The sequence below is a fragment of the Chelonia mydas genome, chromosome 2 (genome assembly GCF_015237465.2).
Source record: "Chelonia mydas isolate rCheMyd1 chromosome 2, rCheMyd1.pri.v2, whole genome shotgun sequence".
NCBI lineage: Eukaryota > Metazoa > Chordata > Testudines > Cheloniidae > Chelonia > Chelonia mydas.
Genome location: NC_057850.1, coordinates 137,366,978 through 137,384,262, shown reverse-complemented (window position 1 = coordinate 137,384,262; position 17,285 = coordinate 137,366,978). Strand labels below are relative to the sequence as shown.

Sequence of the window (17,285 nt, the reverse complement as noted above, 5' to 3'; positions counted from 1 at the left end):
CGACCCAGCACCCTGGTTGGAGGGGGCCGAGCCGCATGGTGCGGCTCGCGGGCCGGCTTAAAATGGCTCGGGGCCGTAGTTTGCCCACCCCTGTTGTAGTGTGATGAGACGCAATTGTGTTTGGGGTTTAAGGGGACTATTATAGTATATACAGAAGCATTATATTTAACATTTGAACTTCTATAGCGCTTACAAGTGGCATTTTCTCACTCAATTGTGGGGAATGGATGAGTGACTTTTTCAAGTCCTGGTTCACTCTTACAGTTATCAGTTTGCCCCCCGTGTTAACAGTATATTGGTATATGTTGAAATGTAATAGCTGATAACTCTTTAAAAGTTGGATTAAAACTGTAGTTAGCATTCTCTGATTATATCTTTTCTAAACACATGCTGTTAACGTCACGCTAATGAGCTATATCAGGGGTGTGCAAACTATGGCCTGGGGGCTGCATCCGTCCCTCCAGACAGTTTAATCCGTCCCTCAAGCTCCTACTAGGGAGCAGGGTCTGGGGGCTTGCCCCACTCTGGCGCTCCAGCCGGGGAACGGGGTAGAGAGCTTGCCCCACTCTGCGTGGCATCTGGGGCATGTCGCCCCTCTGGTTCCTATGTGCAGGGGTAGCTAGGGGGCTCCACACTCTGCCCGTGCCCCGAGTGCCCCCCCCCCCCCCCCCGCAGCTCTCATTGGCCAGGAACCATGGCCAATGGGAGCTGCAGGGGCGGTGCCTGCAGACAGTGCTTGGCCATGCCTCCACATGGGAGCCGGAGGGGAGACATGCTGCTGCTTCTGGGAGCTGCTTGAGGTAAGCGCCGCCCAAAGCCTGCACCCCGACCCCCTCTTGCGCCCCTACCCTAGTCCTGATCCCCCTCCTGCCCTCTGAACCCCTCGCTCGCAGCCTGGAGCACCTTCCTGCACTCCAAACCCCGCATCCCCAGCCCCACCCCAGGACCTGCACCCCCAGCCAGAGCCCTTCCCCCCCGCCCCAGTCTGGAGACCCCTCCTTACCCCGAACTCCTCATTTCTTGCCCCACCACAGAGCCCGCACCCCCAGCCGGAGCCCTCATCCCCTCCCGCACTCCAACCCCCAATTTCGTGAGCATTCATGGCCCGCCATACAATTTTCTTACCCAGATGTGGCCCTTGGGCCAAAAAGTTTGCCACCCCTGGACTATATTGTGTCACTATAAAACTGTCAAAACTCCATCACCACATGGCCATATCCATATGTGTATCTTTTATAAAGGAACTTTGAAACGCTAAAACTTCCATGTATAACAAAATCCAATTTGTGGTGGTGGAGGATACTCCTATTGCTTTGCAATTAAGTTTTAGTTTATAGGTAAATATATTAATCTCCAACTTTAGGCATCAGGATGCCGAAGAGAGATTTCTCTAATGGGGGAAATAGTAGACTGAGGTGTTGTATGCAGAGAAAAATAGTTAGGCAATCTGGCTTTAACAACTTTTGTCAAGATAAAGAGCTATATACAGCATAGGTTTCCCTGCACATTGCGTGTAAACAGAGGGGAAGATGAGAACTGTATACACAAGTAGAAAACTATACTTGTTAGGCAGCCAGAACTCATTTTGAATGTTGCAATGTATAGGCAATAATGGGTGTAATTAATTTCAGGTGGCTGCCCTCCAGAGACAGAATAGATTGAAGCTGACTGTTGCCTTTACAGTCTGGATTATGTTAGGCCTAATATATGCGTATATATTTGGATTTCTACAATAATAAAAAACACCTATCCAAAAGTTCTCAGCACCCTCTGACACAAGTTACGCAAACTTATTTTGACAGCCAGAAAGAAAATTCCTTTAAAAAGCACAGAATTCCACTCTCCACTCACCCTCATAGATATAACTCCATCCTTTACAGCAACTTCCACAAATTCATGTGCATTGCAGCATGCCCTTCAGAGACTGTACTACCTCCAGCCTCCTTTCTTTGAAATCAAGGGAGAGATCTCTCCCAGCGCTATAAAAAAAACCACCTCCACGAGGGGAGTAGCTACCAGTGCTGGTGCACTGTCTACACTGCCACTTTACAGCGCTGAAACTTGCAGCACTCGGGTGTTTTTTCACACCCCTGAGTGAGAAAGCTGCAGTGCTGTAAAGTGGCAGTGTAGACAAGGCCTTAATAAACAAGCTGGTGCAAAATGTGGCAGCTTAAGTTTCTGAATTGATTTAAATTGTATCCCCATGTAGAGTGCATTGTAGTAATCCTGTCTTCAGGTGACAAAGATATGGATTATTATTTTGTTTAAGGATTGCAGTAACACTTACAAGCCCCAAACAAAGGTAGGGTCCCATTGTACTAAACACTGTACAAACAAATTGTAAGCTTTTTGGGACAGGGACTGTCCCATATTGTCCAAATAGAACAAGTTAGACAGTGTGTGTGAGGGTACAGAGCGGTGAAGTGACTTGGTCATGGTCACACAATGTCAGAGCTAGGAGTAAAACCCAGGTCTCCTGACTTCCAGCCAAGTGCCCAATTCTTCAGACAGTGGTGCCCCCTTCTGGGTTATTTTAGCAGGGTTGCATCTGAAAAAAGTCACGTTGCCCCATTCAGATGCATTTGGTTAAAAGCACTTTTGGACTCTGCTTCTATGTTTTCACTCAGCCATAACTGAGGTTAAAACACAACAGCCAGGGTGCATGCCCATGGAATAAATGGCAGACAAATGTCCTTAATTGGCTGTGGACATCCGCTTCGCTATCATTTGGCTACTTCCCTAATCTACCAACATTATTTCAATTTTATGTGGATTGAGTTTTAGTCACCCAGTTTTCATCTATGTCCCAATCTGACCCCAACATTGGGATAGGCATTCAACAGCACTGATTGGATTGGGTTATTAAAAAAGCTGGGTGTCATCAGTATATTAAATTACTACCTCAGAACTAAGCTTCTTAGGCTATGTCTACACAGCAGTGTAAGTCTTGGGTTAGTGCAGTGTTTCTCAAACTGGGAGTCCTGACCCAAAAAGGGGTTGCAAGGCTATTATACAGGGGTCATGAGATCACAAAAAATATTGCTGGAGGGAATGGGAGGGGGTACAGCAGCTGCCGCTCTCCGGCTCCTTGGCTCTGAAGGCAGCACCGCCACCAGCAGCGGCTCAGAAGTAAGGGTGGCAGTATCCTGAGTATGCTCCTATGAGTACGTACAGTAATTTGCTATCACTTTTTTTTTTTTTTTTTTTGGCCGGGGGGATTGTTACAATCTGAAATATTTTCAAAGGGGTTTCCAGCAAAAAAAAAGTTTGAGAACCCCTGGATTAGTGGGACTCAAGTCAGCAGACTCATGTCAAGGAACCTGGGCTGAAGTGTCTACATTGCATTTTAACCCTACGTTAAGAATTTTTTGACTGTGCTCAAACCTAGGGCTCTGGCATCCACACTGCAGTGCACAGATCTGAGTCAAAGTAACCATATCCCAGCATATCTCGTTGCCCCCTCCCCCCAGTCTTGAGACTCTAGCCCAGGGGTTCTCAAACTGGGGGTCGTGACTCCTTGGGGTCCCAAGGTTTCGTGTGTGGGGGGGTCTTGAGCTGTCAGCCTCCGCCCCAAACCCTGCTTCACCTCCAGCATTTATAATGGTGTTAAATATAAAAAAATGCGGTTTTAATTTATAAGGGGAGTCGCACTCAGAGGCTTGCTGTGTTTTGGTAACCCCTTTCACACAAGTTTGAGAACCACTGCTCTAGCCCTAGGAACATGGTACACTGTGGGAAAACTATACTGTCTACATTCATGGACAGGCTTGGATACTATTCCAACCAAATGACATTGACATAAATGGTATTATGTGCTTCGGGGTGGGAAGGGAAACTGGCTCATTTTGGGAGGAGAGAGGGTGGGGGGACAGTGCTTGTGAGAGGGAGTGGTCTTGATTGCCATGCAATGTGATGGAAAATAAATGTGCGGTTGGGGGTGGGGTGGGGAGTAGCACAATGGCTTTGTGATATGGCTTGACCATATCAGTCTTCACTGAAAACCTTGGAGGCTCTCTAGTAGTGTGCTTGTGCAAGCTGAAGATCACTCGCTCTTCAGGAGGAACACCCTTAGTGGGATATACACTGCATCAGTGTCACCACCCCATTTAAAGTCTTCTAACCCTGGCTCAGCTGAACACTGGAGCAGAAGCAGCCTCCCATGTTCAGCTGATGGTGCTTCTTATTCCCACTTTTCTAACAAGTCTCCAGAAGCAGCCAACATGGGTGACCCACTAGTCTGCTTAATAATCAAAGTTTTCATTTGTTGGCAATCCCCCACCAAGGGCCCCAGAAGTAGCTACTTCCTTCCATGCACTTCTGACCAGAGTGTGTGTCCCTGACCACATGACCCAGTGGGGGATCATTGCTCTCCTCCCAAAGATCCCATCCCTTAAAACACACACACACCAGCCTGGCTGTGGAGTGGTGAAGGACTTGGGGTGCAGTGTGCTCCAGCACACCCAGGCAATTCCTTATCCCTGTCTTCACACAGAAGGCTGCAGGGAAGTTTTGGGGCTGGCTCCCTCTCACCGCCCTCACAGTGCATGAACTCAGGTGTCCCTGCACATGCAGCCCCAGCAGGGGCAGGAGGAGCCCGGAAGCAAGAGCCAGAGAGTGGAGTGGGGACCAAGCAGTGCCCTGTAGATAGGATTGCCAGTTCTAGTTTGATATATTCCTGGACGTATTCATCGCATGACACAATCTTTAATTAAATATTCATCTTTAATTCCTGGAGACTCAAGGACAGTAGTGGAGGGTTGGCAACCCTATGCAGTGGAGCCAGTGATGAACTGCCAAAATCTTAACAACTGGTTCCTTATAAAAAGTTCTGATTTAAGGGATGTGCCTCTGTCCTGCCCCCTCCCATTCCACCCCCCCCCCATGCTCCATTCTGCCCCCCAGGCTCCATCCTGCCCCTCCATCTCCCCAGGCTCTCTCCTACCCCCCCTCCCCTCCCCAGTCTCTGTCCTGCCCTTCCCAGGCCTGTTCTCCATCCCGGCTGGCGGCGCAGGAGTCCTGCAGCCCTTGCATCAGTGGGGTCGCTCCCGGCATGTGGGGCGGCAGCTCCCTGCAGGCAAAGGCTGCCGTCTGCCCAACTCCCCAGTGCGGGATGTGAGCACCCCCGAGCGGCAGAGGCTGGGCAGCCCCATAGCGCAGGAGCGGGAGAGACATGGGGGCTCACCCCAGCATGCCCAAGGCAGCCTCCAGCCATGGCACCAGCCAGCCCTGCCCAGCTCCTGGGGCAGAGGAGGCTGCTGCTGCCAGAGGCCTGGCTCCTCGGCCGCATGCAGCGCCCATTCACATGGTGCCTGATCTCCCTGCCCAGCACAGCCGGTCGCGCTTCCTGGGCGAGGCAGGAAGCAGCATGGAGCTCAGCCGCAGCTGCTGAGAGAGGTGGCATTGGATCGGCCTCTGCGCGCGTGGCCCTGGAGCGGCTGCCCGTATGGCTGTGCAGCGCAGGTACCAGCCGCAGCCCGGCCCCTGCCCTGACACAGGATGTGGGGCCCCGCAGCCCTTCCATAGCCCTACGCCCCCAAACGGTGCTGCTCCATGCACCCCCCTCTAGCACCGAGCCCCTTCTCCAGCAGCCCCCTTCTATAACACTGAGCCCTACACCATGCACCCTCCCTAGCGCCGTGAGTTGGGACCCCCTTGGCCTGGGGGGCTGTCCCAGCCGAGCCCCAGCCTGGCTGAGACTTTCTTGGGCGGCGACTGCCTATCCAACCCCCCCCCCCCCCCCCCCCCACTTTCCCTGACCGCCCCCTCCGAACCTCCACCCCCTCCAACCGCTCCCTGCCCCTTATCCAATCCCTTCTCCCAGCCCCGGCCCGGCCCCCTTACCATGGCCCCTTATCCAATCCCTTCTCCCGGCCCCCTTACCATGCTGCTCAAAGCGGCAGGAGCTGCAGAGCTGCCCAGGAGCGGTCCAGAGCGCTGGTGCCAGTGGTGCGGCATGCTGAGGCTCTGCGAGAGGAGGGAAGGCAGGGGAGGGGCCGGGGGAGCCTCCCCGGCCGGGAGCTCAGGGAGCTGTAACAAACGATTCTAAAACTGCTTCTAAATTTAACAACCGGTTCGCGTGAACCGGCTCCAGCTCACCACTGAGTGGAGCTCCCAGCTCAGCCCAGCCTGCGGAGGGATGACCCCCAATATCCCGACAGCCAGGAGTCACCTCTGGCCTGGCAACTTTGCCACCTGCTCCAGGCAAGCGCTGCGCAGCAGCAAGGAGGAGCAGGAGCTGGAGCCATCATTGTAGGAGGAGCAGGAACGGGGACCGTGCTTGGCCAGGCAGTAATGATGCTGCCTGCAGTGCTATTACTCTGCCACCAGTAAGGGTGCGATATATCTAGAGGACACCCGGAACCCAAGTCAAGCCAACGCCACATGTACATAGGAAAGCAGTAGGACTCAGACCCTTGGCCCTAGCTTGACTCGGGTCCTGAGACCCTGCAGGGTCCTGAGCCCTAGGTTAGTACAGTTGCAGTGTGGACGCAGGGGGGGTTTGCCTTGAGCTTAGGCTCAGACCTGGGCTTATACTGCTGTGTAGACATACCCTTGATGGCCCCCTATGCTTGTTGAACAGGAATGGGAGACGAGGGAATCCTCTAGAACAGAGGTGGGCAAACTATGGCTTGCGGGCCGGATCCAGCCTGCCAGCTGTTTTAAGCTGGCCCTCGAGCTCCCGCTAGGAAATGAAGTCTGGGGTTTGCCTCGCACCGGCGCTCCAGTCGGGGCGCAGGGTTGGGGGCCACCCCACACGGCTCCCGTAAGCAGCGGCATGGCCCCCCTCCAGCTCCTCCCTGCTCCAATGGCCTCCTCCGTCACTCCAATGGGAGCTGCAGGGGTGGTGCCTGCGGATGGGGCAGCATGCAGCAGAGCCGCCTGGCCATGCCTCCACATAGCAGCTGGAGAAGGGACAAGCTGCTGCTTCCAGCAGCAGCTTGAAGTAAGCGTCGCTCAGAGCCTGCACCCCTGGGCTTCCCCCAACCAGAGCCCTCACCCCCTTCTGCACCCCAACCACAATTTTGTGAGCATTCGTGGCCCGCCATACAATTTCCATTCCCCGATGTGGCCCTCAGGCCAAAAAGTTTGCCCACCCCTGCTCTAGAACATCTTAGCAGTGCCCACAGGGAGGAGGAGCAATTGTTCTACACCATTTTCTGAGAACACTCAATAAGAAAGTTATACTTACTTACCTAAGAACAACACAATCCCCTCCCATTGCTGTCCACAGATGAGTCAGCCATATTTCATGTGTGTAGTGATGATAATCCTGGGTAATAATGATAGGTTAATAAAAAGGTCTCATCACTATGTCTTATGAGGTAATGAAACTAACAGGCAAATTCGGTGCTGACCACGTCAATCTGTAAAATTACTGATGCTGCATTCAGAATGTTTCTGGGCTTACAGAATTTTAGCTTTGCAGTCCATGTAAATGGTCCAGAGACCTGAATCAAATGTACCAAGTTATTTTTCCTCCTCTCATCTCCTGAATTGCTTACATTCTTATGGCCAATCACTGAAAACTAAACTTGGGGTGGACTGTCTTAGCCTCATATACAGAGGCTCGTGTTCAGTACATACTTTGAGGTCTGTGTATGAAAACAGCTATGTATTATTATTGCTTCTGACTTTTAGAGAAAGTAAAACATTAACCGTTTGAGTTCCAGCTGAGCACAAAAAGATACGAACATAAGCAGATGTGGCACTCTCTTGACTCTTTGACACAAATGTTTAACACAGGGCATGGAGCTGGTATTTTCATACAGATGATTTTTGGCTAGGATAATGACTCTTAAATAAAATATTTTATTTACTTAAGTGTTCCATCTGTATTGGTTGTGTTTAGCTAATTGTCAAGAGCATCTAGAGTTGATGTAGGCTTTGTGTCTGCTCTTATAAATAGAAATAACATGTTTTTCACTTCAGAAAATCTCCCACAGCTATGTTAACTCAGGAGAAATCAGGTGATAGGATTATGAAACAAGAGGCAGAATTTATTCTGCTCTTCTGTAGCTCCTGAAACCTATATTGCTTCTAATTAGGTAGAACTTGTGTCCACTTGATCAAGTATACCTTTCAGCTTTTGTCACTTTAAAGCAGTGGGATTTTTTTTAATTTGTTTTTTAGTTCCACTAAAATGCTGAGAACAATAATTTAGTAGGGTCAGGCTAGTATCCCAAATGACACATCCTTGGTTAGACCCCAGACCTTCCTGTCTTCTGTTTACTTCGCATAAAACTTCTACAACTACTCTCAGCTTCCAATGCCAAGTTGAGAGACAGCTGTCTGGGAGCATCAGCGTATGTCCTTAGATGACCCCATGTGTTGCTGTTTTAGCAGTACAAATATCTTCACATCCAGTGTGCTCATGCATGCGTCCTCCACAGTTGTGTGTTTGTATATACTTGTTAATTCCAGAATCTTTCAATCTGTTGTTTTTGTGTGGTAGAGATTTTTATCAGTTTTTTACAGTGGCAGGGTGTTCAAGAAGAAGATGCAGAATTCTGTTCTGCTTTTCTGGAGATCATAGTGTCTTTATTTTGCCAAGTTCAAAATATGTCTTGTGTATTTTTCAGTTTATTTCATTTTAAATTGGCATGGTTTTACTTTGCTATATGGCATCATCCTTGACCATAATGCTATATTTTCCATTATTTTTTATTCTTAATTTATTTTGATATTAAATGTGTGAGAAACTTTAAGCAAAATGATAAGTTTCTTGTTTTGGCCCGCAGACATATGTAGGGTGTGTCGGTCTGAAGGAACACCTGAGAAACCCCTCTATCATCCGTGCGTGTGTACTGGCAGTATTAAATTTATTCATCAAGAATGGTAAGTTTAAATTTTTTAAACAAAACACAAACGTTTTCTAAAAGGGATACATGTTAGGTCTTCAGAATAACTAGTATATAAGCAGAAAAGTTAGTTTGTGGAAAAATTATATTTAAATGTAAACTTTTGGATGGTTCTTACAGGTTAGCTCACATTGCCTGCTTTCTCTCTTTATAGAGTAAAGGGCATGTGAAAACCAAAGTATGTGCACCTACATGTTGTAACAATCATTCCTGCTTACGAATACAATAGTATTTTACTGGTAGTCTTTTATAAACTGTGTGCATCAGGAAGACAGCTAACTAAACTTACTAAATTATTAGTATATCTTTCTGCACCTTTATGGATATGAATTAGAGTGTAAAGGTCTAACACCCAAGGGTAAATATTATATTTAAACTTTTAAAAATCTTATATTAATGCAATGTTATGATTGCACAGTTAATCATGAAAATGCCAAAGTTAAAGCTGTCCCCCAGTGTGAATGTATTATGATAGTGGTTAATTACACCATCACTTACTATTTCAACCTTAGATATGCAAGTGTACTTTGTACAAACAATCCTCAGAGGGAGAAAAAATAATTACAGGTCCGCATTAATAGAGGTGCATGTGCCTTGTGTGTGTTAGCCTTTTGGATAGTAGTGTCTATAAGATTTGAGCTAATGCACAGCCGAGGAAGGCACATCATCAGTAGCACAAACACATCTGCTTGAAGAGTCACAGTTACCAGTGGTAGCCCACCCTCTTTTTCCATTCTTGCATACCAATTTCATTTTCATAGTGGTCCAATCTATCTGTATTGATTTAACAGGCTTAATATATTTGATAAATTCATAAATACAATTATTAGCTTTTCAAATGTAATTTTTTTAGACTTGAACTTTTCACAAGTATCAGGAAATCAATTGTTTGGATGTCTTAAATTTTTAAGTGCAGACACATTTTAGCCCTGTGTTCGTGTTTCTTTGCAGCTTAGTTCAGTGGCTGAAACACAGCAGAAAAGAATACTGTGAATTATGTAAGCACAGATTTGCTTTCACACCAAGTAAGTATGTAACACCTTTTCTAGCTTTTTCAACACTTTTGTTTCCTTATTTTCTTATTTGTGATATTTAGAGTAGTGATTGGCCTTTTTAATTTTTTTTATTTCTAAGTGTATCTGTGTTGATAGTTTTGGACTATGTCTCTTATTCTTGTTTGATCCACAGCTCTTTTGAGTAGATCACAATATAGGCTTTAAAAAAGTTTTTTCTTTGTAGCAAATAATACTGAATTTTTTTTTTTCATCCACCTAGTTTCCAAGAGAGAATATTCAGTATCTTTTTGTTGATGCCCCCAATTCAAGTTCATGGACGGTCAGCTAAGTTTAAATAAAATAATGCATACAGTTCATTTTCAGTTACAGTGTATTAAGCAGGAGTAAAGTTCTGAGGAATCTGAAAGTTTTAGACTGCTAAAATGAGGTGAACCAAACCTGTAATCTATAACTGACAAACTTTTTTCAATTGCCTTTGAAGTATCTATCTGTAAGAACATTACTTAGTAAGATACTAAGTCAATTCTGCTAACTTCTTCCTAGCAACACAGTCGACACTAGCAATTTGAGTTGATTAATGTACCTTAATGTTCTCCATTCATTTTACTGCCGCCTCAGTCAAGATTGAGTAGCTACCACAAATAATTGTTTATCATGTTAGATTCAGCTAACGAAAATCAAAGTTAAGCAATTTAGTTAATTTTTAAAAACCTTAGACTCAAGAGCTGACCTTCTCTGTATGCAGTTTCTGATAGGATGCAGTGTTCTGTTCTACTGGGTAACAAGAAAACTAACATTGGACAAGGTGTCAAATAAGTAAGGCCCCTGACCTGTGTGGCACATTAGGCCCCAATCATTCCGCATTGCCCCCTCATTGCCTGTCCGATCAGTACAATACTCCTTGTGTTTTTTATTTTGATTCAGTTTACAGTAGAACCTCAGAGTTACGAACACCAGAGTTACGAACTGACCAGTCAACCACACCCCTCATTTGGAACCAGAAGTACACAATCAGGCAACAGCAGAGACCAAAAAAAAAAGCAAATTACAGTACAATACTGTGTTAACTGTAGACTACTAAAAAAAAATACTTCTGTGTACTAAAGTTTCAAAGCTGTATTAAGTCAATGTTCAATTGTAAATGTTTGAAAGAACATTTTGTTCAGAGTTACAAACATTTCAGAGTTACAAACAACCTCCATTCCTGAGGTGTATGTAACTGTGAGGTTCTACTGCACTTTATGCTGCTCCCAAATTCTAAGATTTAAATGTGCTGCGTGAAGAGACTTTTTTTTTTTTTTTTTTTTTTTTTTAAACTAATGAGTCCCTGCATTCTAGGAACTGGCTGGGATGGGGAGGGAAGCTGGCAGTTTCAATAGTTGGAGTTTTTTGTTATCCAGGAGGCAGTTTGACTCTTGCTGCTGGAGGACAGGTGATGCATCTCTTTTTTTCCCCCCTCACCCTCTGGATTCGGTTTCCTCTATCCCCAACCATCTAGGGTTGGTTATAACTAGGGGTTATTCTCCGTTCCAGGAGCCCTTTATACCAACTAGCTGTCACCTTGTAACCTACCCCAAAATCTGTCATAGCAACCATAACAATATAAAAGCGCATTAAACTGATGCTACTACTAACATGATCAGAAATTAAATAGCTAATGTTGACAGTTTGGGGTTAACACCAAACAGATGAGTGGAGCATTTATCATCTCTCAGAGTTAGTGTTTCAGACTGGTTGGTAGACTGTGACATATGTTATTGAATTGGTTATACTTGCTTCTTGATTATACTTCTAGCTTGCAAGGGTTTCCTCTTAAACGTTAAAAAAGGAGGCCGATAAAAATTATTTTAAAAAAATCAGTTTATTTAAATAGTTTTATTTTTTTAAAATAAATTTTCTTAAAATTAAATTTGAAATTAGGACAACCTATGCTCAGGCCTTAACTTATTATAATTTATTAACATAATTTAAGTTAAATACAAAATAAAATATTACAGTACATGTTTGCTGTCAAGTTTTAAGGAAAGTCAGAGCTGGTGGAAGTCACTAACTAAGCAGTTTATTGCAATGGGACCAGCTTTTAATAGCAGTAGCATCTTCTGTATGTGCAGAGAGAATATTTTCTTCATTTCATTTTCTTCGGCTAGTTCTGTTCAGTAGCTAGTTGAGAGAACAATTAGGAGTTAAAAAAGTAGGGATGCTTGTTTTACAATCTCTGAATAAACACTGGGTGTAAGAAGATGAGATGTACTCGTGCTAAAATCTTGTAGAACATGGTGACCAGAAACAATCAGGTAAATTCATTAACTACAGATAATATTTCCTTTATTTAAGAAATCAGTTAGTTTTAAATGCAAAACATATTTTGATAAACTTTGACTAACTTTTTTCTTGTGTATTCAGCATTTTTAATATAGTTTTATTTAATAAAAAAAATTAAAATGCTGTTTTTGTGTATTTTAATTGAATTTGAATGTCCATCCAAACAGACCTTGACACAAATCACAACTAAATCATTACTCATCTGGTAAATAAGAAATGCATCATTCATCATTTTCTAGTATAATAAAAATTAGGAATCTGAATAAAGAAGTTAAACTATATAGTTGCACAAATAAATGTGTATATAATCCTCTGGTTACACTAAATTTGGTCCTGCTTTTTGCTAAAGGCTATGTTTAGTTGCAACAGAAAATCCACCTTGATTCTGGGGTACAACTGTGTGGTATTCTAAGAGAAATCCATAATTTTGCAGCAATCAAAAGGCCAACTAATTGAATTTTACATGGGGCTCTGTTAATAACTGTTCCTTAAAATATATCTGCAAAACAATGGAAGTATGAGCAATACAGCACTTACTTCTAAAGAAGGCAGGGGGCATTTAAACACAGTTATGAAAGGTGAAGAGAAAGTTTGAATGCTTGTGCACGTATGTATTCCAGTTAGGGTGTGTGTGCATCTAGTGCATTTGAGTCAGAGATGATTGGTCATCAGTACCCACTGGGGTGATTCCTGTACCCTGAGTGTCGTCATGCCTCCAGTTGAGTGCATAAAGGGTGGGGCCACCCTGACCCTTCTCAAGTTCTTCTCATCATCTACTGCTCTTTGTCATTCAGCACTTATTAGCACTCTTGTATATAATTAGCTTAGTTTACGTAGTGTTAGTGATAGGCTTTTTTAAAATAGTGTTTCCTTTTCTCTCTGAGTTTTTGAGGTAAGTCTCTTCTCTATTTCCTTGGGTGGTATTCCTGTACTACTACTGCTGCTGCTGAAGTTGTCAGTCAGAAAATCCCCGGGTTTTAAAAAACATCTGTTCTCTCAGGCTGTTATGCCGCTAAATGATGGATGTACAATGGTTCCTGTTTTGTTTAGAAGGCCGCATTCCAGAGAGGTTCACCTATGTAGCTCCTTCTCCAGAAGAACAAAGAACCTGTCCCCTGAACCCCTCCTGCACCCCAACCCCCTGCTGCACCCTTCCTGCACCCGGACCCCCTGCCCTGAGCCCCCTGCTGCACCCTGCACCCCTCCTGCACCCCCTGGGGGCAGGGAGGGGGCAAAGTTGGGGTGGGGATTTCAGGGAAGGGGTTGGAATGGGGTCATGGAAGAGGTGGGGCAGGGGAGGGGCCTCATGGAAGAGGTGGAGTGGGAGCGGGGCCGGGGCAGTGGGGGGGTCGGGCGTCAGTCATGCGGCCCTCAGGCCAATGTATTAGTCCTCATGTGGCCCTCGTAGTCATTTGAGACCCCTGACCTAGGCAATATGATCCAGCTTGGCAAAGACATAAATTTCCTAAGCTTCTGCCACACTTGACCTCTCATCAGCATTTGCAAACCTCAAAGCAGCAGAGTTAACTGCTTACTCAGGAGCAGAATTCATGTTGTACCAGATCTTCCCAAACTGTCTCCTCCCTTTGGGAATTAGTAGTACCACTTCCACGGTGTCTGGAATGCCATAACCTCAGATTATTGGGTTCTAGACATTGTGGAATTTGGGATTAACCATTCCCTTTCAGTCCCCCATTCACCTTTCCACTCCCTGTTCAGGGACCCTTATGAGATTGTACAATCTCTTCTTGATCTTGGAGTTATAGAGCAGGTCTTTCCACAGCATAGGAGAAGTGTTTCTTATTCTTATAATTTTCTCATCCCTAAAAAGAAAAAATCTAAGGCCTATCCTAGACCTAAGAGACCTGAACACCTTCATCAAAACGATGATGTTCAGGACAGTATTCCTTCTCTCGATTTGAATGACTGGTGTGATACTCTTGATCTACAGAGTGCCTGTTTTTGAGTGTCTATCCAGCCCAGCCACAGGATATATCCTAGGTTTTCAGTGTGGGGATCGCCACTATCCATATACAGTACTTCTGTTCAGCCTCTCATCAACCCCCAGAAGCTTTTATAAAGCTTATGGCAGTGGCTTACCAAAGGGTATCCAGGTATTCCTGTATCTGGATAATTGACAAATCTGTTGTCACTAAAGGCAAAAAGTCACAGATAGCATCCATCAGTTCCTGGCACTACTCGGTTGAGTCTGGGAAATAAACATGGACAAATTGATAATGTGTCCAAATTAGAGAATTGAGTTTATTGGGGCCATTCTTGACTCAACATCTGCAATCACATATCTACCTCAGGGAATGTTCCAGTCCATTTTAACCCTGTGCACCAGTCTGTGGTCTCTCCCGAGAACAACAGCGAGATTCTGTCTCAAGCTGCTGGGACACATGATATCCTGCACACATGACTGAGCTTGCCAGAGTTCTTTGCATGCACTAGCTGAATTTACACCACCTATGGACAGCCCTGTTTGAGAATTGCCTAACTTGGAATATATATGTATACAACCACTTGAATAAACAATTACTTACCTCTACAATAACTGGTTCTTCAAGATGTACCATGTACATATATATATTCCATGACTCACTCTCCATCCCTGCTACTCTGAGTATGATATCAACTAGGATTCTGGTATGAAGGAAAGCGGGGGGAAGGGAGGGTGGCCGGCCCTGTCCTTCATGCCCTTCATTGGAGGCACCGAGAGCACATAAAGTGCATGAACTCCCCTGATGGGTACTGCTGACCAAAAGTATCTGGCTCAAGTGCACTGGACAGACACACATGAAGTGGAATATAATTGTGCACCACACATTTCAAAGAACCACAGTGTCTATATATTAACAATTTAGTTCACTTAAAAGCACAGTAAAAAGGGGGAGCAATCCAAAATCAATTAGAAAACATACATCTAGATCTAAAAATATGTACATAAGCATGTGTTAAGGGGAATGGAAATACTTTTTACCTGTCAAGGCTTAAGTTTCAGTCCTTGGGTCTCTCTCTTCTATAACATCTGGTGACCTCAGTTAACACTGAACTGTGCAGGAAACTGTGTTCTTTACACTCCTTTAGGTGTGAATGAAATTATTATTTGTAAGTGGGACAGGAACAGAACCCTCAGGTCTTGGCAGAATGAGTTGATTTCAGCAGTTGTGTATTAAAGTAATTGGCCACAACTTGAAAATCAGGTCACTTAAATACATGTTTGAAAACAAATTCAGAAGGGTATGTCTACACTACGAAATTAGGTTGTTTTTATAAAAGTTGATTTTTAGAAATCGATTTTGTACAGTTGATTGTGTATGTCCTCACTAAGCATATTAAGTCAGCGGAGTGCGTTCTCAATACCATGGCTAGCATCGACTTATGGAGCGGTGCACTATGGGTAGCTATCCCACAGTTCCCGCAGTCTCCGCTGCCCATTGGAATTCTGGGATAAGCTCCCAATGCCTGATGGGGGAAAAAACATTGTCGCGGGTGGTTTTGGGTACATGTCGTCAGTCACCCCTCCCTCCCTCCATCAAAGCAATGGCGCCTTTTTTCCTGGGTTACCCGTTGTTAGCCGATGGCCAGGGATGTTTGGTGAGGTGCCAGCTATGCCCGTTTATACCATCCGTGACTTTAACCGCTAGGACGCACTGTCCCTTCGCGGCGGGCAGCCCGGGCTAGGCTGACGGATGCCCCAAGGTCCTAACCACCCGTGACTTTAACTGCTAGAGCTCAGAGCTCCTTCGCAGCGGGCAGTCAACACTGACTGACAGGTGCCCCAATGGCAGCACTAAGAGCCTCTCCACACCCGTGACTTTAACTGCTAGAGCTCAGAGCTCCTTCGCAGCGGGCAGCCAGGATTGACTGACAGGTGCCCCAAGAGTTTGCCCCGTGGAGGCGGCACAACTCAACGCTAGGCTCTTAGTACTCTCACCTAATGGCCAGGCTTTATAGCCAAAACGGCTGAGGTTCTTTAATTGTGTTGGCTGCTTTACAGTAAACCAGAGAAACAAGTCAGGCTTATGCACAATGGTTACCAAAATTTATTAAACTAGATCCTGATCATGTGGTTACAAAATTGCTAGTGCCTACTTATTTAAATGTAGAGATGTTACACACACAAACAAGTTACAAAACTGAAGCCACAATCCCAAAGAAAGAAAACAAAGTATAGAGCTCTATTTCAAAATATGTGTACACTAAAGATAGGAGATCAGGTGTGGGTGCTTCTTACCCTCCTTGCATCTCTCGATTCCAGCGGTGCCAAGCCAGGATCGGTCACTCAATTCCGCGGAAAGACGAATAAGGGACAAGGCTTAGGGACCCTCTTAGCTGCAGAAGCCTTGGGAGGCTGTCACTTATCTGACCAGCAGATAGATAGTGAAAAGCACTCAAAAATCATGGTGCTGTAGGTCCCCTACTTATATCTCTGTACTCCTTTATTCTCTTTCTCCTTTCTATGCTAAATTGGGGCTGGTCTGTCGGGGTGACGCCAGCTCTCGCAAGAGTAGTTCACACTTGCAAGGGAGAAACAATAAGTTTCGACTACTGGACACTTCTTTTATCAGGGTAAATATTTTCCCACCTAGGATGTTGGTGTGTGTGCATCATGCTGTTTTAGTAAGGGCTAAGAGCCATGTCTGTCACAGGGCCTCTGCCTGCTGTGAGCCTAATCGTTGTATATGTTCCCAGAGGCACATTGTCACAGCACACCTGTGCTTCTCACAGCTTCAAAGGCTGTGCTGGAGTGCCCTGGTGTTTTGGCTCCCGTGTGTTTCCAGCAATGCTGGTCTGAGGGGGGGGGGGGGCTGGCTGTCTGGCTACACCCGTGCAGACACCATACCAAGGCAAGCATGGAGCCCACTCAGCTCACCGCTGCTGTTGCGAGCATTGTAAACACCTCATGCGTTATCTTGGAGTATGTGCAGAACTGGGCTAAGAGACGCCAGCACGATGACGATTGTGATGAGACATGGACACAAACGTTCCTGAAAGCATGGGCTGTGGCAATTGGGACATCATGGCGGCAGTGGGGCTGGTTGATATACTGGAACGCTGATTCTGGGCCCGGCAAACAAGCACA

At 45.5% G+C, this 17,285-nt stretch overlaps 1 protein-coding gene across 6 annotated transcripts in view; it reads left to right on the top strand.

Annotated features, from left to right (window-relative positions):
- MARCHF6 (membrane associated ring-CH-type finger 6) overlaps positions 1–17,285 on the top strand; it is a 122,409-nt gene that overhangs the window by 5,199 nt on the left and 99,925 nt on the right. For all 6 annotated transcript variants that reach the window (XM_037893341.2, XM_037893337.2, XM_037893340.2 and 3 more), the window contains exons 2-3: positions 8,739–8,835; positions 9,810–9,883. In XM_037893341.2, coding sequence (XP_037749269.1) covers positions 8,739–8,835; positions 9,810–9,883 — 171 coding nt within the window. The remainder of the gene's footprint in view (positions 1–8,738; positions 8,836–9,809; positions 9,884–17,285) is intronic.